At 34.2% G+C, this 24,334-nt stretch overlaps 1 protein-coding gene across 4 annotated transcripts in view; it reads right to left on the bottom strand.

Annotated features, from left to right (window-relative positions):
* Positions 1-386: 386 nt before the first annotated feature.
* Positions 387-24,334, bottom strand: part of LOC125651749 (poly(A) polymerase type 3-like) — a 39,950-nt gene continuing 16,002 nt past the window's right edge. The window contains exons 8-22 of one of the 4 annotated variants that reach the window (XM_048880494.2): positions 22,480-22,569; positions 22,142-22,280; positions 20,715-20,796; positions 19,723-19,843; positions 17,402-17,486; positions 16,753-16,806; positions 16,358-16,468; positions 11,671-11,780; positions 11,323-11,392; positions 11,127-11,193; positions 9,342-9,557; positions 7,509-7,628; positions 7,103-7,228; positions 6,439-6,534; positions 387-3,144 (exon numbers count right to left, since the gene is read on the bottom strand). In XM_048880494.2, the coding sequence (XP_048736451.1) occupies positions 3,031-3,144; positions 6,439-6,534; positions 7,103-7,228; positions 7,509-7,628; positions 9,342-9,557; positions 11,127-11,193; positions 11,323-11,392; positions 11,671-11,780; positions 16,358-16,468; positions 16,753-16,806; positions 17,402-17,486; positions 19,723-19,843; positions 20,715-20,796; positions 22,142-22,280; positions 22,480-22,569 (1,601 nt within the window). In that variant the 3' untranslated portion in view covers positions 387-3,030. The remainder of the gene's footprint in view (positions 3,145-6,438; positions 6,535-7,102; positions 7,229-7,508; positions 7,629-9,341; positions 9,558-11,126; positions 11,194-11,322; positions 11,393-11,670; positions 11,781-16,357; positions 16,469-16,752; positions 16,807-17,401; positions 17,487-19,722; positions 19,844-20,714; positions 20,797-22,141; positions 22,281-22,479; positions 22,570-24,334) is intronic. The other 3 variants (XM_048880495.2, XM_048880497.2, XM_048880496.2) reach the window with 3 other exon arrangements.

Consider the following 24,334-nt stretch of genomic DNA (forward strand, 5'->3'; position numbering starts at 1 on the left):
TGTGTGTGACCTACTTTTAAAAACTGTCAATATCAATTTTGCTGCCATACTAAGGTACCAGTGTTTCACAAACACATCTTACTGGTATTTATATTTGTAAAAGTAAAATTGTAAATTTCTGATCAATATGTGTGGAACACTGAATGACATATTTTCTCTCAAAAGGTACAAGGGCAGAGAGGAGACAATATTCCAAAAGTTGCCTTTTATTACATGACAATGGAATCACAAGGACTTGGTTTCCTCAGGACGGTATCTTCTATAACATAAACTCTTAAAAGATTGACGAAGTCTTATATAACTTCCAATAAAAACAAGAAAGCTGTTGCTAAAATCTTAGAATAAATCAAAGATAAAACTAAACATTTATAAACACCACACAAATGTTTTGTAAAACAGATTTTATTTATTTTTAATGTCATTTACAAAGTATGTACATTTTAAATTTTGACCCAAAATAAACAAGATAAAATGTTTCATAGTGAAAGATGAACTTGCAAACATACATTGAATAGATATTTACAATGCCACTCTTTTGATCAAATCAATGTTTATTATTTGATACTCTCTGAGAGGTGACTTCAATGAGTGCTAAATGGTGTTTCCTGTAGGAAACCTCATCACTGCTGAAATATGCTGTGGAAAAATACACAGTAAAACATGAATATGTAAACCTGGGTTAAAAATAGATGAAAAGATGCTTTGATTTTTTAATGCCATACGACTGTTTCTTGAATTAAAAGATAGAAATCTGACAAGAATTGTGTGCAATCCTATCACTTCAACAGTATACAGATATAATGCCCATTAGCAGGCTATACTCCAGACTTCAGACCTTTTCTCCCCCAAGTGGCTGTAAGCTTAGGTGTTATTATTCAAAGCCAGGGGTGACACCACACCTAGATGGTAACAGATCCAGGGCTGATTTTATCTGCACTGTGGCCTGATAATGATTGCAATAATTGTCTAACCCCCATTTAGAAAGTATAATGTCACTGAAATTTCCGTAAGAAATGTGTCTGCGATGTCACAACGTCTTGTCCCTAGTCACAAAATCTCAGTCTATAGTTCCCTACAAAAATGTTATGATATGTTTGAATGTATACCCAAGGTTTTTTGTATGCAATAACTTTGTTTAAAAAATCTGAAATATGATTATATGCCATGTGATTCAGTGTTACATATAACTGAATTAGATTCTGTTATTTTCAAATATCTATGAAATATGAGCAAATTGCCTGGTCTACAGTAATCTTTATCAAATATCAAATAAAAAGTCAACCTGAGTAGATGTATTTACAAATATGACAAATGAAAAACTGACTATTTTTGACAATGAAGAAACACAAGTGAATTCAACTCTCAGCAATTAATTAGCAGTAATGATGAAATTGGTAGATAATTAGCAGGTAATGATGGAAGTCCTTTTCAAATGACACTTAATTTTCATAAATTGTAAACTGGTACCCTAAGTATTTTATGAAGATCAGATTTACAAATACTGCATATTCTTCAATACACTGTATATGCAAGTGGTTTATTATTGTATAATTAGGCAAGAAGCATCACTCATGAAATAAAACCACCTGTTTTTATCACATTGCCGAAATACATGTAAAACTCTTGATCAAAAGATTACTTGCGGATTCATGTTTTCATCATCTGACATCTACGAGTTATTTCTAGATATTATGTCCTTGTGTAAAATAAGGAATCTAAAGTACTTGCTTGAGTAAGGAAAAGAAGAATGATCACTCTCAGTGAACCCCTCATATACTTATACACATGAAAATTCAGCACACTCTGATACCCCCAAACTAAGTTCTAACTTACATACAAGTACAATGGAAAGGAATTATAAACAGTTAATGTTGAAACTAGTCAGAGGAACATGAAGGCTTCCCGCTCAAGGGCCACAACTTTGCCAATTTAGCTGACCAAAAGGCCTGCACATTCTCATGATGTATCTGTACACCAAATTTTAATTCAACATGTCAATGTGTGTGACTGAGCTATGAATTGTTTGAAATTTTCTAAGTCAAAGGGGCACAACTCTGTCAAAAAATATTTAACCAGAAACTAAATTAGAAACATGACCTGAAAATCCTCAGGATATATCTATATTCCAAATTTCATATGAATATGTACATTAATTAACTGAAACTAACTTATGACAGAAAGATGGAAGAGGGTAACACTGTATGCCCTGGCCATTTCATGGCAGGGGCGTAAGAAATATGAATACCAATACAGACAAATTAACTATAAATCTGAAAGGACATGACAATATATATTACAAGCTCAACATAAATGTGAATTACACTACAATATAAGAATAAATCTAGAGACAAACTTCAGATTTTTTTTGGAGTAACAGCTATGAAACTACCACATATTTGATGAAGATGCTTCACACACACATATGATGTCTGAGAAACCAGCTCATAAAATGAAAATAAAGAATATCTGGGTCTTCCACACCAGGTTCAGCACATTCTTATAGCATTGTTTCTGATTAAACGTACACCTGAACTATACAGCAAAGAAGAGTAAGCAATGAAATGGATAAAAATTGGGTTACACTACTGTACTTCCTAATTTAGACATAATATTTTTGTTATGTTTCTTATGAAATGTCCACATTTGAGTGCAAAGTATTGTTTAAAAACCATGATAGTAAAAATAAATATCCTTGATTCATTTCCTGCACATTTGTTTCATTTAGACTTCTATACAGAATATCAGATGGACACAAACCTGCAATATCTTTGTTACTTATATATCTGAGAAGAAACTACAAAGCTTACAATACTTTCTTTTCACACAAGAATGAATCTTGTTTTGCCATTCTCAACTCAGTTGTGTTTTAATAGCACTTAGATTGCACAAGCAGTACATTTCTTGTATTTTCTACTGTACATTTCTTCCAGATTAAAAACACTGCACCACATTTTCCTGATATCAGTTCATTCAAATCACTGAACAAACTTTAACCGTCTTGAACCTTTCTTGAAATTTCTTGTCACGACCTCATTTGAGCTTGAGGCGGATGTTTTTATTGGGCATCACCTGTACAGGTAAGTTTTGATTGGTTTGTGGGCTCATCAAATCTGGTACATCTGCACTGGGCAATCTCTTCACATGCTGAAACAAGAAATGTTTTAGAAATATATATGCCATGAGTGGCGATATTGAAAAGGATCAGTTTTAAATTCAAAATGTATGTAATGATGGTGAAAAATGTGGATTATCTGCTAGTCAAGGGCAACATTTGATCTCTAAGAAGCAAAGGGTTCTAAAGACAATAAGCAGCATTCTTTTGTATTAAGAGTGAAATGATTTATGACTTTGTGGAATTCAAAATGAACAGGAGTCATAAAATCATAAGACATTTTGACCGATGGGGGTCATCTACTTTATAGTGAACTAAGTTTTATGTCTGTCATGTAAAGGGTTCACAAGATAACGAGCAGACAATATTTTGTTATGTCCAGAGTAGTTTGACCCTTAACCTTTGATTATCTGTCCTTAAAATTAATAGAGGTCATCTACTTCTTCAATACAACCAGTGTATCAAATTTGATGTGTGTCAAGCAAAGGGATCTCACGATATTGAGCAGACAATATCTTACTATGTCCAGTTTGACCCTTCACCTTGTGATCTTACATCTTCTTGGAATTTGTGTATCAAGATTGATGTCTGTGAAACAGTTCTCAAGATACTGAGCTAAGTCCAGAGTAGATTGACCCTTGACACCTTCAACAGTACGAGATATTCCAGAGAAGACACACTGGCCATGGATATAGTGGTCAGTTTGTATAATGTTTGTATTCTCATACTTCTGTTGATTCATTGTGAACTTGAGCCGAACGGATTCCAACTACTATTCAGTTTAAATACTCAAATGGTAATAATATCATAAAAATAACTTAAATTTAATTTTTGTCTAATGGTCATAGACCATTTACTATGATGGGGCAAATTCTCTCAGTCATGATGAAATGACAATACATTACAGAGGTTCTAATGAAAATAAATTCATCATATTGTGTAAAGTTTTTAATGAAGCTGAGTACTTCCTCTCTTTTTAATTACCTAAGTATGGAACATTTATGCAATATTACAATGAACTGGCATGTAAACCAGTGATAACAATCCACATTGTTTTCTACGAGTTAACATTTTTTTTTTACATTAATAACAACTGTATCAACTTTTGTTATCTTCTTATGACTGTTAACACAGCTATATCACAATGGCACAATATCAAACAGATGTGATATATTGATGCAATGTCAAAACTATCTTAAAAATCCAATACAATTTACTTCTTGAATTAAAAAAAAAATTCATACTATTTACCAAAAATTTTAACAATTAATCTATTAGTTGAATGTTATAACCCTTATTTTTAGACTTTAAATAAATCGATCAGAGATGTTTAAAAAAGTGTATCTGCAAATGCAAGGGGTTAAATTTGATTGCCTATCCCTGTTAACGTGTTGACTGTTGTTAAATCTGATTGCCTATCCCTGTTAACATGTCGACTGTTGGTCTGTAGATCACAGGTTCCGAGTCCAGAAGGGGTTTTAAATTTTTTCAAGATTACTTTCCACTAAAAACTGCATTTTTTGACTAAATAAAGTAAATCTGAAAGCTTTCAATTTCAAAATATCATTGTACATATCCTCCCTTTTCATCCATATCAAATTTCTCTGGTGTTATTTCACCTTAAAATGACATCGACATGTTTAGGTAATTAATACATATGGTACTCATTTCATAATGTTACAATTTATGTGTATCGTGGATTATGTCAAATAGTGCACAACTCAAAGGGAAAAGCACTACATGTCAAAACCCGGACTACTGTAATATCATAATTATGCTGACCATCCATCTCTCATTCAAATATTACATTAAAAGTCCGAGTATTCATGACAGATCATTTTTCTTGTTAAATTGTCACTGCAAAATCTGCACAGTTGATAAATCTTATTTAAGATTTTTTATGGTCTCATGCTTATTTTCTTTTAAAGACCTCAATTTGTTCTTCTAAATACAGCCAGATCCTCAAAACCAAATTGACTCTGTGCTGTAATTTTTGGGTTGCAAAAAGCAGCTTTAACTTCAAATTCTTGCACTCTCTTTACTGAAGCGTCATAATAAAACATGTTTAGAAGATTACACTAAACAGAACCGTTCATTTAATTTAGCAGACACTACACAAGTTAATAGGCATAATCTGTATATAGGTGGTCAATATAATCAATAATGTACGTTCAATAACCTTATACTATATAGCTAATAATTCTTAAATAATAAAATGTTTATAAATTTTGGAAAATTTTAGCATGCAATATCTGGACCATTATAGAATGCCAACTGTTAAAAAAAAAATGACAGGATCTGCACCGAGTACAAGTTTTCCTTACTGTGCACTTTGTTGTAAACAAAGTTTGGATCAGCTATTGTTTGGTTCACTGTGGTAGCTGGTTTTGACATCTAATCAATTAATACTTTTAACATTTCGACACTGATTTCACAATCTAAAACCTTTTACAAGCATTAATTGATGCATTTGGATGAACGTTGAAAACGCACACAACTGATATTGCACACATTCATATCAGTGCCAATAACACTTCAGTTTCTAAATCAATGAGAAAACAAGATGTGTTTGTGAAACACAAATGCCCCCGATAATGGCCAATTCCGAAGATAGCCAAGGTCACATATCTTGGTACCAGTAGAAAGATCTTGTCAAAAGAAATGCTCATGTACAATATGAAAACTCTAATATTTACCATTTAGAAGTTATGACCAATGTAAAAAAAAAAAATTAAAAGTAGGTCCAATGTCAAGGTCAAAAGGTTCAATACCAACAGAAAGGTCTTGTCACAAGGAATACTCATGTGAAATATCAAAGCTCTATCTCTTATTGTTCAAAAGTTATTAGCAAGGTTAAAGTTTTCAAAAAGTAGGTCAAACTCCAAGATCAAGGGGTCAAAAATGTTAGTACCCATGGAAAGGTCTTGTCACAAGGAATATTCATCTGAAATATCAAAGCTCTATCACTTACTGTTCAAAAGTTATTAGCAAGGTTAAAGTTTCAGACAGAATGACAGACAGGACAAAAACAATATGCCCCCCGATCTTCGATCTCAGGGGCATAATGAGTAAATTATCAACAGAAAACAATTGAAATAAAGTTTAGCTATAAATCAAAGGAATTGTCGAACTTACATTTGTGAATATTGACACTTGTTGGGTTTGAAAAATTTATTTACAAGTTTGCGAATTTTTCAAAACCAATTCGGTCAGTATTCACCAATATATGTTCAATAACCCTATAATATTATTTGCTGAATTTTGGAAGATGTAATATATGTACATGTGTTTGTTGCACCAAATGAACATGACTAAGTAATTTTTACCTGATTAGAAACAGTTTTACAATTTTTCACCTTAGAATCTTCTTCCTGTTTTAAAGGCGTGATATCATCCACATTCATGGGTGTCTCTACAGCACTCTTAAATGAACGAAAATACAACCACCATCAGTTAAGCTGTTAGATCAGAAAACTATAATGTACATGTGAAAAGGAGTGTGCACAGAAAAATGGAATTTTCTCACATAATTTTACTCCAGAAGATATCAACTTCAAGAACAGTCCTAAAGTTTAAAGATTTGTTTTTTAATGCACATTAAGTATTTGCTTTAGTAGAAAGAGATTTTGTAAAGCTTATGTTAAGTGTAAGCTTTGCTATGCCCGACAAGCTCTCCAAGATGTACACAAAAAGATGGAGAATATTTGCGAAGTCCACAAGCATGCAGTGAATTTCTGTAGGTTTTATTCATTAAAAAGTACTAGGTTTCTAGTGCAAACATTTCATAAACAATTTTCTGCTAAACAGTTAAAAAGCAAGATTTTAATCACAGAATATCGGATTCTCTTTCATACAATATTATAAACTGCTTGCTTTCAGTCATCTTGTTCCATGCACAATATCCCCCCCCCCCTCCCGAATTAAAGATTTATGAGACTTTCCCCCCTAAAAGCCTTGGTTAGTGTATGCATGATCAGCAGGCCAGGATACCTGAGAGGCCTCCTTCTCTGATTTTGCCCGCTTGACCAGACTGTTTGGCCCACTTGGTGACCCTTCCCGTTTCTTACTTGGACTAAGAGCGGAGCTGTCTATGTGCATTGATGAACACAAGAGGTTCTGATAAAACACAAAAACATAAATAATTCCACCCACTAGTAATGCACCAATGCTTTGACAATATAATTCCCAATTTTAATAGGCGTAAGTCGAAAATGACAAAAAAGACTACCTACACCTGAAAATAATCTCTGAAACATCACACAGCTCAAGAACAGGTATACACAATAATAATGAAGGCACTATAAACAGATTTTCTCTGGCTCTTACTGTTATAAAGCATTTGTACTTTGTGAAACCTTCTCCAAAAAAAAAAAGTAAATGCAATAGTAAATCAAACCTGATCATCCTGTGACCTTGACCTTTTGACTGGACTTTCACTCCCTGTAGGACTAGCTTCCCGTTTAGAATTAGGACTCTGCATTGAGCTGTCTGAGGGAACAGGGGATCCAGTTAAAACCTGTTCATAAAAACAATCCACATTACTCCAGATGTTCAGAACTTCATATTGTTATGTAACCCATACAAACTATTTACACAACTAGTTCTCTATAACCATGTGGGAGATGAGCTTCTAGTATCAGTTCTTCTGAGCAAGCATCTGAAACAACTGAGAGGTGGTACTTTTACAGAATATCAATTTACTACTGACAAGCAAAGGACTAGTACATGATGTCAAATCACGGAAGAGGATGCCATGTGTGCATGCTTGCTGGGGCAACAGGTGTGAATTTTTAAGTGTGTAGATCTTTTTCTCACTAATGGCATTGTAACTCTCCTTATAGTAAGCATACAAAATAACATGTAAAACATTGTAAAGTTTGACAGTATTTTCCATATTCTCCAGTACATGTAGCACAGTTCAGTAATAAATTTGCTGACAATTCGTACTGTAGAAGTGATTATTTACGCTGGGGGTTAAGTACGCAATTTTTCCACGTCGAACATAACGCGTGTGGAAAAATACGCGGTAACTGAATAAAATATATTAATATATCAAATATTTATAACTATATATGCATGGGGGAAATTTATGCGTTTACTGCGTGATCAGTGTAAATTTCCCCCATGCGTCAATAACCACTTTTACAGTAACCATGAATCATCACAAATACAAATTCACAGGAATTTCAGTATATGCTTTTGTTTTTTTAAAATGTATTGCGATACTTTACGACGGCTTAGTTCATGAAGCTCAACACGAAATGTTACTGTTTATACCCTCATGTATTTTCTCAAATATAAAACTTCGTTTCTGATATTTACATTCTACTTTCATATCTGTTGGAATTCCAGGCCGTTACAATTAAATTATTATGTCAATCAGGATTCATATGCGCATTGTTCACAATGGTAGCACATTCATGAGGAAAGACTATCATTACAATTTGTAAAGATATCAAAAGCAAAAACATTGGAAATGTAAAAATAAAATAAATGAAAGAGTTTCTGAATTTTGATCTTTGATAGTCAATTAAACACTCTGTAAAGTAACATAATATATCTGATCCTTAGCCCAATTTGACTCAAGTCCTTGGCACTCTGTTTTTCTTTTTAGTTCTTACAAGTTTATTGTTATTTCGGATTTCCATTATTTTGGTTTGAGCATCACTGAAGAGACATATTTGTCAAAATGTGCATCTGGTGCATCAAAATTGGTACCGTGTAAGTTTTACATTACGACCCCTGGGTCGGGGCCTCTGCCGGTGGACTGTTAGTCCCCAAGGGTCTCTACAGCCCAGTAGCTAAGTACTTTGTTACTAGCTTGAAAATACGGATGCACATTTAATTGCTGTGATAAAATTTAGAAATTCATTTCAATTTCTTGTTATTTCGGATTTCCAATATTTTGGTTTAAGCATCACTGAAGTGACATTATTTGTCGAAATGCGCATCTGGTGCATCAAAATTGGTACCGTGTAAGTTTGACATGTAATTACAGTATCATTCACATGTCATGATGACACTTTTTTGCACATTTAATTGTTTTTAAGTCTTGTGACATTCAGGATAATAAATACTGCATATAGCTGAGGTTAACATTGCTAATTGTTACTACTTAAAACTATTGTCACCCTCAGCTGTGCTGCAGTTAACAATGGGTTTTCTCTGGGTGACAATTTTCAATGTCACTCTAAACTACATGGAATATTGAATACAAAAATAAATTGACCTTGCGAACATCCCCATTAATGACTTCTTTATTAGTGGACGTTGGACAGGTGCCCGACTTCACTGAGTCTCGGCTTGATTCCGCATCCTGACTGACGTCCTCTGAGAGATCGAAAGACATGGAGTTACTCCTGATCAGTTCCGTGTCTGATCGGCTGTGATGGAGACCCTGAACTGCCTCTGTTTTAGTGGTACTACCAAAACTGGCTCGATGTTCCTGTAACATAAGCAAATGAATGAAAAAAACCCCAGACAGGTACAATATCAGAATAAACACCAGTATCTGTTTACTGTATACAGTGAAGCCTCGGTAATCCAGACGCCACACCTTCTGGACGATTTTTCTAGGGAACGTAATTTTTAATCAATGATCATTAGTCCGGAAATTCCTGTTCTGGATCCGGACGGTCATTTATTACTACAAAACATTATAGTGCATTTTTTTAAAGGAAGGTCTGTGGCAGACAATTTTAGCAAGGCGTAAATTATAAAGAAAACATAATTGAAGCGATTACCTGTACCCTGTCAACACCTCCCTTAAATTAAAAGTTATGTGATGCGGTGTCAGTTAGATAGCACATGCCGATCGAGACAGTGTATTGCCAATTTTTGCACATAAAATCCGTATTGCAAGTAGTGTTGAATTTTGTAGATAAATCTATAGCATATTATTTTATAGTCTTGATAAATAGCCTAATAGTATTAATAAATTAAACATCAAGTCGTAATAACACGCTTTATTGAACTGCTACACATATTAGATGTACTGACTCGTAAATTGATATCGGCTGAGTGTAGATTATACTTCTAGATTCTGGATTTTATACTGATGATTGGCGTGAAATATACATGTAGGTGCATGCACATGTATAAGTTTTTAATGTTTAAAATGTCACGCATGTAGAATGTACCTGTGTATGATTGATTCTTGTTATGATGTTGTAGACAAATTTTTAAACTATGGGTAGAAGCGAGAAAATTATCATTTCAATGAAAATGACAATTAAATTTTGTATGTACCCGTAATGTTGGTTTCACTCGAGTTTTGTTCTGTTATTATCGTATCATGAAACAAATAAGTGTGCATGGCTAGATAAAAGCTATATTAGTTCGTAATATTACAAGCTTAAATGATTTTGTCCTCCCAAGATTGGCTTGGATAATTATAGAATTTGAAATAGAAACTCTGGCAGATTGAATTTTGGTCAAAGAATGTTGTCAAACGACATGACAAACATGAGATTCTTGAATCAACTTTGGACTATGAAGATAGTTTTGACAGACCGCCGAACCCATGAATCGTGACAGATGGAGATTACCGGCCTCTTTAAGAAGTAAAGGTGTGATGAAAAGTGTGAAGTGTAAATGATCATGTTAGTTACTAATAGTTTTATCATTTTTCAATTACATACAGTGTTTCATTATTTGTTTTTAGTGCATACAGTAAACAGTTTTGTGTATTTGTTTATAGTGCTAATATACACGTACAATGTAAGCATAGGCAAATACACTACACATGTAAATTCTAATTTTAGTGCTTTGAAATGCATATAAATGTTAACATTTTTATGATTTATTCACTTAATGCAAATGGTTAAATCAAATGATAAAATGTGTTTAATTCACTACATATCAATAAAGTAAGGGTATTGGTTACTTATGTAAAGATAGAAAATATGCGATTCAGTTATCCAGACGCTTTATTTATCCGGATGATTTTGCTGGGAACCCAAGTGTCCGGATTAACGAGGCTCCACTGTATTAAGATTCATCAACCTACATTTACCTGTGCTACAGCAGCTTTTTTACTCTGTAATAAAACTTTCTGGGGAACATAAAGATCCAACTGTTTCCTATAATGAAAAACATATACACAATAGTCAATTTAAAGAGAATTTATCAAAATCTTCCAATTTAAGAAGTTCAATTCGAAATAAAGCTACTGGGTTTACACATTCCCATTCTTTGTTTTTTTAACTCACCTTTTCACATGTTTGATTTCAACTTTCATTCCATCCTTCATAAGGTTGATATGGTAAGCATGTTTATGAACTACATTTTAAAAATACAAAAATATTAAATATTTATAGTAACCAATTTCATTTTCATAAATAAACAATAGCTAATTTATGATATTGTTTCTAGTGATGTAGTACAAAAGAATCAATATGTTATGTAATTAACGACAATTATTCTACAGAATTATATTGTATATACATTTAATGACAAACATTATTCATGGTCTGACTCTGATATATAGAACATATAAATGTAAATAATATCTATTTTTCCTTCATTCTATGTCTTCTGAAATAATACAGAACTCCCACCTGTGTTTGTAAAGGACTGTATGTCAAAGGTCAAGTCCACATTTTGGTTCTGGTTTTCTATTTTAACAAATGTCAGTCCAATGAACCACCGGCACAAATGCTTGCCATCACTGTAAAAACAGACACACAGAGCAATGCAGACAAGTATAGGCCATGTATATTATATATATATATGTATAAAATATTACCACTACATGTAGAATAGTACCACTACAAGATAGAATCTTACCACTACATGATAGAATCTAACCACTACCACTACATGATAGAATCTTACCACTACATGATAGAATCTTACCACTACATGATAAAATCTTACCACTACAAGATAGAATAGTACCACTACATGATAGAATCGTACCACTACATGTAGAATATTACCACTACATGATAGAATAGTACCACTACATGATAGAATCGTACCACTACATGATAGAATCATACCACTACATGATAGAATCTTACCACTACATGATAGAATATTACCACTACATGTAGAATATTACCACTACATGTAGAATAGTATCACTTCATGATAAAATATTACCACTACATGATAAAATATTACCACTACATGATAGAATATTACCACTACATGATAGAATATTACCATTACATGATAGAATATTACCACTACATGTAGAATATTACCACTTCATGATAGAATATTACCATTACATGATATAATCTAACCACTGCATGACAGAATATTACCACTACATGATAGAATCGTACCACTACATGATAGAATCGTACCACTACATGATAGAATATTACCACTACATGTAGAATATTACCACTTCATGATAGAATATTACCATTACATGATATAATCTAACCACTGCATGACAGAATATTACCACTACATGATAGAATATTACCACTACATGATAGAATATTACCACTGCATGTAGAATCTTACCACTACATGATAGAATCTTACCACTACATGATAGAATCTTACCACTACAAGATAGAATCTTACCACTACAAGATAGAATCTTACCACTACATGTAGAATATTACCACTACATGATAGAATATTACCATTACATGACAGAATATTACCACTACATGTAGAATATTATCACTACATGTAGAATATTACCACTACATGATAGAATATTACCACTACACGTAGAATATTACCACTACATGTAGAATATTACCACTACATGATAGAATATTACCACTACATGTAGAATATTACCACTACATGATAGAATCTTACCACTACATGATAGAATCTTACCACTACAAGATAGAATCTTACCACTACATGTAGAATCTTACCACTACATGATAGAATATTACCATTACATGACAGAATATTACCACTACATGTAGAATATTACCACTACATGATAGAATATTACCACTACATGTAGAATATTACCACTACATGATAGAATATTACCACTACATGTAGAATATTACCACTACATGATAGAATAGTACCACTACATGATATAATCTAACCACTGCATGACAGAATATTACTACTACATGTAGAATCTTACCACTACATGATAGAATCTTACCACTACATGATAGAATCTTACCACTACAAGATAGAATCTTACCACTACATGTAGAATAGTACCACTACATGGTAGAATCTTACCACTACATGTAGAATATTACCACTACATGATAGAATATTACCACTACATGTAGAATATTACCACTAAATGATATCTACTACTGAGCTACTGTGACCGGTAGAATCCTACCACTCCATAACGACAGAATTCTATCACTCCATAAACATGAAAACTTCATGATAATAAAATCTGACTACTTAATAATGACAGAATCTGATCACTCCATAATCATAGAACTGACCACTTTATAGAGAATATTTCCAGCATTCCCCCCCTAAAATAACTGGTACCGATAAATGGTACCATTCCCAATACCAAAAACCGTTGATTTCCCCCAATTTTGAGACTAAAAATTCACATGCCGAAAAATAGACCACTGACATCGTAATTTACTTAGTCTGAAACGTTTTACGAGTTAAAATGTCCACTTCCGGTATTAAATTGAAAGTACAGATCATGGCAGTGTGCGTGTTTTGTAGAGCTACCACGATTCTAAAATGAGCCTTCGACGATTCCTTATGTCTCACAACAGCAAATATTAGCGTAAAAAAGTTTGTAAAGAGATGAATACTTCTTGTTTTGTTCTACTTCTTTTCTTTTCTTTTAGTTGAAATCATTTGCCGAAACATTTGTAGAAAATTCTCAATTTGTTCAATTTTGACGCTATTTTTCCCAATTAAATGGGTACTGGTACCAGAGGATAGAAAAAACCCGCTGATTACATGCTACAATCCATATCATATGTCATATCAGCCTGAGTGACCTCATATCAGCCCTCAGGCTGATATGACATATGACATGGATTTTAGCATGTAATATTCTATTTATCATATACTACACTTTTTTAATACTTAGATATTGTTAACAAACGGTATAGCGTTTATGATGTTTGTTTTATAAATTTGATACGGAGTCTGAGAGCTGACCTTATAAAATGCTATTCTTTTTATCACACATGGGTTACTTTTTTGCATCTTAAAGGTACATTACATTACTGTAGTAAAAACCTTGATACAATGATTTACTCTAGTAAAAACCTAGCTGCATTGATTTACTATAGTGGTAAATTTTTGATACATTGATTAACTATGGTAAAATCTTACATACATTAATTATAATTGATTTCATTATGACAAAAACTCTCAAACATTGATTTACTACAGTAAAAACTTTGATACATTGATTTACCATCGTAAAAACTTTGACACATTGATTGTTACAAGGGATTACGTAATTTCCGGCTCGATATGCATTTCTAAACGCCGGTCTGATATGTGATATGGATTTTCGGACCAGTCGTTGATATTGGCTATTGTGACATCATCCATATTGTGTGATGCAGAATCGGCATAATCATTACCAAGTACATGTTAAATAATCATAACATCTGACCACTGTTTAATGATAAAATCATATCCCATATATTCTTGGTTGTGTTGAGAATGAAATTAATAACATTATTAATTACCACCTTAAACACTCATGTTAATAGCTTTAAGCTGACTTTGTCAAATGTATACAACATAGAATTGAAATTAGCTATAAGAAACAACTATGTTGACATTTTTAGTTGTTGAAAAAATGGAAATTATTCGAGCAACTTAGAATACAATAGAATAAAATTTTACGAATTTATAATGCAATATGTATGAATATTGTCATGTACACAATTTAGTAAATTACATGCAAAGACTGTCATTATATGACAGTCCTATACCTTTAAACCTTGGCCTAATTTTTGTATAAGGATTATATAGCCAGAGTATAGTAACACTTTTTTATCATACTGTTCTGTCCTCTTTTTAGCCGAGTTGCAACGAAGTTGAACTCGGCTATTGGTTTGGTGATGCGGGCGGGTGTCAACAATTAGTTTCCGGATAATAACTCGAAAAGTTTAAAATCTAATCAAATGAAACGTTGATATATTGTTGGGTACCAGGTAAGGAAGACCCCTATTAATTTTGGAGAAAAATAGTCAAAGGTCAAGGTCAGTGACCGAAAATAGAATGAAAATTTCAGAAAAACTTGGTTTCCGGATGATAACTCAGAAAGTTTAAATCCGAATCAAATGATACTGAAAGATATTGTTATGTACTAGGTAAGGAAGACTCATATTGATTTTGGAGAAAATAGGTCAAAGGTCAAGGTCACAGTGACCAAAAATAGAATGAAAATTTCAGAAAAATTTGGTTTCCGGATGATAACTCAGAAAGTTTAAATCCAAATCAAATGATACTTAAAGATATTGTTATGTACCAGGTAAGGAAGACCCCTATTGATTTTGGAGAAAATAGGTCAAAGGTCAAGGCCAAAGTGACCGAAAATAGATTTAAAATACCAAAAAATTTTGGTGTCAAAGGTCAAGGTCACAGTGACCAAAAATAGATTGAAAACTTCAGACAAATATGGTTTCTGGACAGTAACTCGAAAAGTTAGTTCTTCACAATTATAAATATGCCACATCATTCCTGACTTTACAATGTATCCCATGCAACTTGGCTCATGCACCCCTGGGTGCATATATTGATTTTAATTTTCTTCTTTCTTTATTTGTGAGTGCTTGTTGTATACATGTTGTTTTACAGGTCTATAAAATACTCCATAAGTTTGTAAAATCATAACCCAACAAATGCCAATAAACAACATTTACTCACAAAAAAGAAAAAATCTTATCCCTACATAATAATAGAATCTTATTACTCCATAGTGATTCCAAAACTCTCACTTAGAAGGTCTAACTAATAGGGTGGAGTTGACATGTCTTTACTAACCTCTCATTTAGGACTGAAACTATTCATGGAAATATTGACACTGTTCAATATAGATACTCCTTTCAATGTTTGATTCATTGCCTCAATCTTTAGTTCAATGTCTTTTTTTTTATTAAAAAATCAGGGTCAGTGACTGAATCTTCTGAATTAAATCTTTTCTTCAATGTTACTATTTATTCTAGAAAATGTTTCATTTTGTAAATATAGAATTGTGACACAAGTATTGCAATACATATTGTACCATGAATTGTTTTAGCCCTTCTCTCATTCAGCAGAAGAACTATGGGGTGCTGTTGATCTGTTGTTACTTACCTCTCATTTAGAGGACCTAAGGGGGTGGGGTTGACATGTGCCAGTTTGATACATGGATTTCTCTCCAGATTCCCAACTAGCAATCGGATTTTAGACTCCACATAGCCATGCCTGTATAATAATGTATAGAGTTCACTTTCATCCAGATTTTAGACTCCACATAGCTGTGACTGTATAATAATGTATAGAGTTCACTTTCATCAAAATTTTCCTACCCGATTTTTATCTCAGAAAACATCTATTAACAGATCAAAATATAAAGAGGCTTTTTATTAACCACTTCCACAGTCAAGCTTAAAATCAATAAATCAAAGAACTCTGTACTCTTCTTACCACTCTACATATCAAAACTTCAGTAAGTATATATAGATAAGAATACAGTGTACTTCTCTTACCACTCTAAGTAGTGATCCTCTTCCTGGGCACTTGCTGTTAAAACTATATAATGTCTGAAATAACAAAAACCATAAAACCTATAATACAAGATACTGTTAAAACTATATAATGTCTGAAATAACAAAAACCATTAAACCTATGATATGAGATACTGTTAAAACTATATAATGTCTGAAATAACAAAAACCACATTTAAATACAAGATACTGTTAAAACTACATAATGTCTGAAATAACAAAACCACAAAACCTATAATACAAGATACTGTTAAATTCAGTTAAGAAAAAGCTCCAGGATGAGAGGGAGCCCCCCCCCCCCCCCCCCTCCCCCCCCCAATCAAAATGAAAGATGGAATGAGGTGGGAATGCATGATTTGAGTGCAAGGACAGGAAATACTGCCACCCAGAACTAGGTATAGACAAGGACAAGGACAGGATATACTGCCACCCAGAACTAGGTATAGACAAGGACATAGCTGAGGAAATACTGCCACCCAGAACTAGGTATATTGTCTAACAATAATAAGGATCATCCTTATGCTATGGGAAGTATGTGTGTAAACTTTTCTCAGTGAAAAGACAGACAGATGGACATGGTGAGCCCCTCTTTGTGAGCTGGAGTTATAACAATATATAGATCTCAACATACTTGTACTTCTGGAAAAAGTTTGAAGGTTCAAAAAGTACACTCCAGTCTTCTTTTCCTTCATAAATTTTGCTCACAACATCCAGTCCTGTAAAAAGAAGCATTTGTAATTTTAGTGAATATGAAAACCAATTGATCTATGGTTTTTAAACTTGATAAATGCTTTTACATATAAACAAATATAAACCTTTGACAAAGGCATTTACTGCAATTTCTGTAATGGACTCAATATTATTTTCAGTTCAAAAGAGATATTTCATAGTTAATGCATGTACACTGCATCTAATATAGACTTTTCTTTTTCTATATGTTAGCACTAGGACCGCAACAATACATTGACTTTACAATACAACATGTATCACAATGTTTTGTTAATGATTTGATTGGAACTGCAAAACTTGTCAGTTTTCATAACAAATAACTTCAAGCTGAAGTTATTTGGATACCTCAGTACAATGCCTGAACACCTCAGTACTAGAATATCTGCCTGTACACTTCAGTACTAGAATGTCTGCCTGTACACCTCAGTACTAGAATGTCTGCCTGTACACCTCAGTACTAGAATGTCTGCCTGTACACCTCAGTACAATGTCTGCCTGTACACCTCAGTACTAGAATGTCTGCCTGTACACCTCAGTACTAGAATGTCTGCCTGTACACCTCAGTACTAGAATGTCTGCCTGTACACCTCAATACTAGAATGTCTGCCTGTACACCTCAGTACTAGAATGTCTGCCTGTACACTTCAGTACTAGAATGTCTGCCTGTACACCTCAGTACTAGAATGTCTGCCTGTACACCTCAATACTAGAATGTCTGCCTGTACACTTCAGTACTAGAATGTCTGCCTGTACACCTCAGTACAAGAATGTCTGCCTGTTATAGGATTTTGAGCCACCGTCTGGTTCACTGCTAATGGGGAAACAAAAAGGCTCCCTTCTGTTTTTATTTGTTGGTCGCTGATTCAATTTTTCATGTGCACCCCCCCCCCCCAAAAAAAAAATCACCATTTTTAAACATACTAACATAACTAAAACTGGCTAAATCTGAACCCTGATATCAATTTAACATTATGTGAACCAAACCATGGTGTATATTACAGTGACAGTAGGACTAGCACGCCCAATTGAGGACCGCCCTTATACCAAAGTTGAAATAGGCGAGGACACCCTGGAGGTGGTAGACTCCTTTTGCTACCTAGGAGATATGCTGAGTGCTGGAGGTGGCTGGAAACTAAATTCGACCATCAGAGTCAAGACAGCCTGGGGAAAGTTCAGAGAACTTCTCCCAATCCTAACAGCTCGAGCCATCCCAATTATACCAGGGGTAAGGTCTATGATAGCTGTGTAAGAAGCATGATGTTGTATGGCAGTGAGTATTGGGCCCTCACTCACCCGACTTCAGAGAAATGACAGGGCTATGATTAGGTGGATATGCAATGTAAAACCAGACCAGATCCAGAACAAATTAGGTCGGACACCCTTCTTGAGAAATTGGCCATCCCAAAACTTGATGTACTAATAAGGGCAAACCGTCTTTGCTGGTTTGGGCATGTTGAAAGAAGCCAGGGATCTATCAGCACTTGCAGAGACCTAAGACTGGAAAGCAAAAAGAAAGCCGGGTGCCCTAAGAAGACATGGAAAGAAACCATCAGGCAAGACCGTAAGCAGTGGCAAATGGACACAGTCAATCCCCATGATCTTTATCACTGGAGACTTAGCATAAGGACAGCCCGACAACGTCGAACCCCTGACGAAGGGAACACAGACGATAAACTTGGATAGTGAGTGTGTGAGAGTGATACAGTAATACACAGTTACAGCGAACACGCTTATATTAGATTCATGCTTACAGTTAAACACAGTTACAGCGAACATGCTTATATTAGATTCATACTTACAGTAAAACACAGTAACAGCGAACACACTTATATTAGATTCATGCTTATAGCGAAGTGATTGATTGATTGTATATTGTTTAACATCCCACTCAAGAATTTTTCACTCATATGGAGACATCACCATTACTGGTGAAGGGCTGCAAAATTTAGGCCTATGCTCGGCGCTTACAGCCGTTGAACAGGGAGGGATCTTTATTGTGCCACACCTGCTGTGACACGGGGCCTCGGTCTTTGCGGTCTTATCCGAATGACCGCCCCATTTAGTCGCCTTTTATGACAAGCAAAGGGTACTGAGGACCTATTCTAACCTGGATCCTCATGGGATACAGTGAAGTGAATTTCATTGGCTGTAGTATTGAAACATTTTGAATTTATTGGATATGACAAATTATGTCTTTAACGAATCAAATTGTTCTTCCCTTACCATCTTTGAGTTCCTCTGTCATGATGCTGCGAGTTGAGAGAGTGACGTTGAAAGTGGAGTTTTGTTGTGGGTATGCTGGAGTAATGATAGGCATAAGATGAAATCTGTCTGAGGTGTTTACCTGCAACACAAGTACTCATTACTGATTTCATAAATTCAAGAGCATTAAAGGGCGTAAATATGTCCAAGTTTTTGTTTTACAGAAATACTTTACAGTGATAAACTCTCTATTCTGTCATCCCAACACTTCAACTTAATTTGCATTTTGTTCATTTTCCAATAACATCTCCTGTATCATTTCATTTTAATGCAATAAAACATTAATTCATTTATCATATTGTATATGTTGTTAGTGAGAAGTTTGATATGCATTCACAGATCAGGAATATGCAAATAACTGCCCCCCTTTTCCAATTCTCTAGGAACCCAGGGCACTCAATATGATGAACACGGTATTGCATAAATAATGTGCATCATATGACATTCTCAAAAAGAAAAACTATCTCAACAGTGAGCCACTACCCTATGTGTATGTCCACATGTATCTGTCCCCTCCGTGTATCAGTTATATCACCAATCATTACTCAGTAGACTGTTTACAGTCCTGTAACAGATTCTTTACTTATATCACCAATCATTACTCAGTAGACTGTTTACAGTACTTTAACAGATTCTTTACTTATATCACCAATCGTTACTCAGTAGACTGTTTACAGTCCTGTAACAGATTCTTTACTTATATCACCAATCATTACTCAGTAGACTGTTTACAGTACTTTAACAGATTCTTTACTTATATCACCAATCATTACTCAGTAGACTGTTTACAGTCCTGTAACAGATTCTTTACTTATATCACCAATCATTACTCAGTAGGCTGTTTACAGTACTTTAACAGATTCTTTACTTATATCACCAATCATTACTCAGTAGACTGTTTACAGTACTTTAGCAGATTCTTTAATGCACATTACCAGTCTTTGTATACTCACTCTTGGGTCCCACACAGGAAATGTCAGATTGAATTTGTTCTCGTGTACAAGGGGCTTTAATAACACAGGTTGAGGCCAATTCCTGTAGAACACAAGGTAAACATAATCAAGCATGAAAGAAGCAGATTGTTTATTGTATCACAGGAGGGATAATGTGGATTTAACTTGCATAAAAACCAACACATCATTGAAAACTGTAGCTCAATTTGATTAGAATACAAATATTTTTTTAAAATGTAATTGTACTACACTTCTCTATACCTTATTTTGCTGAATATAATACGCACTTTTTTAAGAGAATATTTTTGTGCCAGAAAGGGGTGCGTATTATATACCACAATAGGTTTTTGACCCTTTTTTCCAGATGAAACTCAGCGATTAAGTAGTGTAATATTTCACTCAAAGACCAAGGCTTCGGATACTGTACGCCTTTTCACGTTCACCTATTTATTAACTAGAAAATTCGACCTCAAGAAAATTACTACAGAAACGTAAAATTGCAGAAAATGTGATATATATACTTACAATATCTAAATAATTCAATTATCATGAAACAAACAGCCAATCAAATTGCATTGGATCTGACTATTCATTACATTGCATGCCGCCATTATTGAAAGCATGTGTAACACAATAATGCCTTGTCACGTGCTAAAATTGTTGGAAAATAATTTTGTCACTTGCTAAAAGTTGGTTTACTGTAAGTTTTATGAATAGGCCTAATTTTTAATGAAATACTAATTTGAATCTTTGAAATAACTATTCTTGCGTAAAAGAAATAATTACCGAGAGGGTGCCCAGAGCGCGTGTTTTACGAAGCCATTGTTGTGTACCCTGTGCTTTTGTTAGATACCCCCTCTGGGTAAAGAAATACCCAACAAATTTTTTCCCCACACATTTTAATAGTCATCGTAGTTAACGAGGAGTTGATAATTTGCATCTTTGTACCTACCATGGTGTGAGGATTACAGTAAAATAAGCGATAGTTTAATTGTTTAATTTTATTTTTATAACATCGGCTATTTGATTGATTTTAAGTTTCAACAAAGGAAATATCGAGTCAGTTAAGACTTTAATGCTAAAAAATCTCGTGCTTTGCTGAAATGAAAAGGCTTGTCCGGGTTGATATTTCCCTGAAGATTCTCATTGAAGATTACCGTGATGTAGACCTCATCTCAAAAAGTTTGCAAATTATTGTGCGTTGTTTAGAGTTCATTATTTCTGCAAAAATATTAAGTGAAAATTAACACTAAGTATAAAATAAATATTACTGCTTGGTCAAAATTTTTGCTGCGTATTATACACCCAAAGTGCGTTTTTTCACCAACTTTTAGGCTCAAAGTGGGGGGTGCGTATTAAACACCACTGCGTATTATATTCGGCAAAATACGGTATGTCAAACCTTTACACATAGAACACTTTCCTACCATTTATGGATGATCATGAAGAATTTGTGTAGAAGTGTCGCTGGAGCTGCATTGGGATACAACTGACAGACCCTAGCCACCAACATGGCCCAGGAGACCCCACCCAGAAATCCTACCGCATTAGAGTAAATTCCTTTCTCTGGAAAATAAAATCTGCTGTATTGCAAATTTCAGGGGCATTTTTTGAATGGTCTCAAAATGTAATACATGTTCAATCACATACAAGCATATAAATATACTATCATATCTATCTTTCCTCCAGAGCTTCTGGGTGGATATGCTAAAAACCTGATTTTATTCTGCAATTCCACAGCAGTAAAATAAAAAAAAAATCTTACTCTTAGCCCAAAGCTTTATTGCACGTAATGACATTCTAAAGCTGTGTTTGTTTGGAACAAGGTGTAATATTTCATCTGTAACTCTACAGCCTGAAAATAATAAAATGTCATCATGGAAACATGCTGAAATACATGTACAAATAAAACATAAAGACAAGACGCCGTCATAAAACAGTAATACCCGCATGTGGGTGTTGCCTCTCTTTAGTTACATACCTGGATAACTAGTGAAGAATCCACAATACTTATCCAATAATTTACATAAATATACATGTATCAATTCAAACATAAAATGAACATGTGGCCCATGAATCTCTTATGTTAACATTTCATACAATAAATTCATTACCAGAACGGGAAATTCTAGAATTTAATGAAGCATAAATTCTATCTAATTGGTTCCCAGGATGAATAGGTAAATGAAAATTCTAAGACCTTACTGCACGTCTACAGGACATGATTTGGAATCGGATCACCACAGTGTGGTGAAAGTTGGATCACACTCTGTGAATTGAACAGTATCAAAACACAGATTATTGATGGGCATATGATAAAGATATACATGTATACAGTCCACGTGTGATACAGCTATTACAAAATAAGAGGCCTCCGGACCACAATGCTGGACTGAATCAATACAACATTCTGTGGATCGTAAAGCTGTAAATAAATTCTATATACCCAGAGTGTAAAGTTTGGTGACTTGGCAGGAAAAAACTTGAAATGGAGAAAGTCCATACCACTCAGATGATTAACAAAAGACCCATGGGCCATATTGCTCATGACACCTGAGCCACTTTGGCCCTGTCGTTTTTCAAGGTCAACACCAAAGTATACGACCTTGCCTTAAAGAATCTATAGATAAAATATGAAAAACCTACCATAAATAGTTCAGGAGATATTAAATAGGTTAGGTTTTTTAAAAAGTAGTTCAAACTCCCAATGTCAACAAGAGGCCCATGGGCCACATCGCTCACCTGAGTCACCTTGGTCCATATCAGAAGACTTTCTATATATATTTGCATGTAAAACCGTAGTCCTTATTACGGCCCCAACCTACCCCTGGAGGCCATAGTTTTTGCAAACTTGAATCTACACTATGTCAGAAAGCTTTCATGTAAATGTGAACTTCTTTGGCCCAATGGTTCACGAGAAGAAGATATTTGAAGATTTTTCCTATATATTTGTATGTAAAACTTTGATCCCCCCTTGTGGCCCCATCCTACCCCCAGGGGCCATGATATGAACAAACTTGAATCTGCACTATATCAGAAAGCTTTCATGTAAATATCAGCTTTTCTGGCTCAGCGGTTCTTGAGAAGAAGATTTTTTTTAAAAAAATTCCTATATATTTGTATGTAAAGGTCACAAGGTCAAAGGACATGATATGAAATGTAAGGTCTTGCAAGAAGAAATTTATATAAAAGATCTACCTTAGATAGTTCAGGATATATTGAATAGGTAAGATTTTTATCAAAAGTAGGTCAAGGTCACAAGCTTACACACCATTGAATCACATGAAAGGTCTTGCTATAAGGAATGTATATACAAAATATGAAAGCCCTAGCTTAAATAGTTCAAGAAATACTTTTAAAGATACTTCCAATATATATCAGCATGTAAGACTTTGACTCTATTGTGGCCCCACCCTACTCCCGGGGACCATGATTTGAACAAACTTGAATCTACTCTATGTCAGGAAGCTTTCATGTACATTTCAACTTTTCTGGCCAAATGGTTCTTGAGAAGTTAAGGAACTGCATCATTGCGCAAAGCGCATGATGCAAAAGTTTTCCATCTTTTTTTCCCCGTGGTATACCTCCATCCAACGAAAAAATAATGAATTTATTCCTTA

The sequence above is a fragment of the Ostrea edulis genome, chromosome 5, assembly GCF_947568905.1.
Source record: "Ostrea edulis chromosome 5, xbOstEdul1.1, whole genome shotgun sequence".
In the NCBI taxonomy this organism is placed as follows: domain Eukaryota; kingdom Metazoa; phylum Mollusca; class Bivalvia; order Ostreida; family Ostreidae; genus Ostrea; species Ostrea edulis.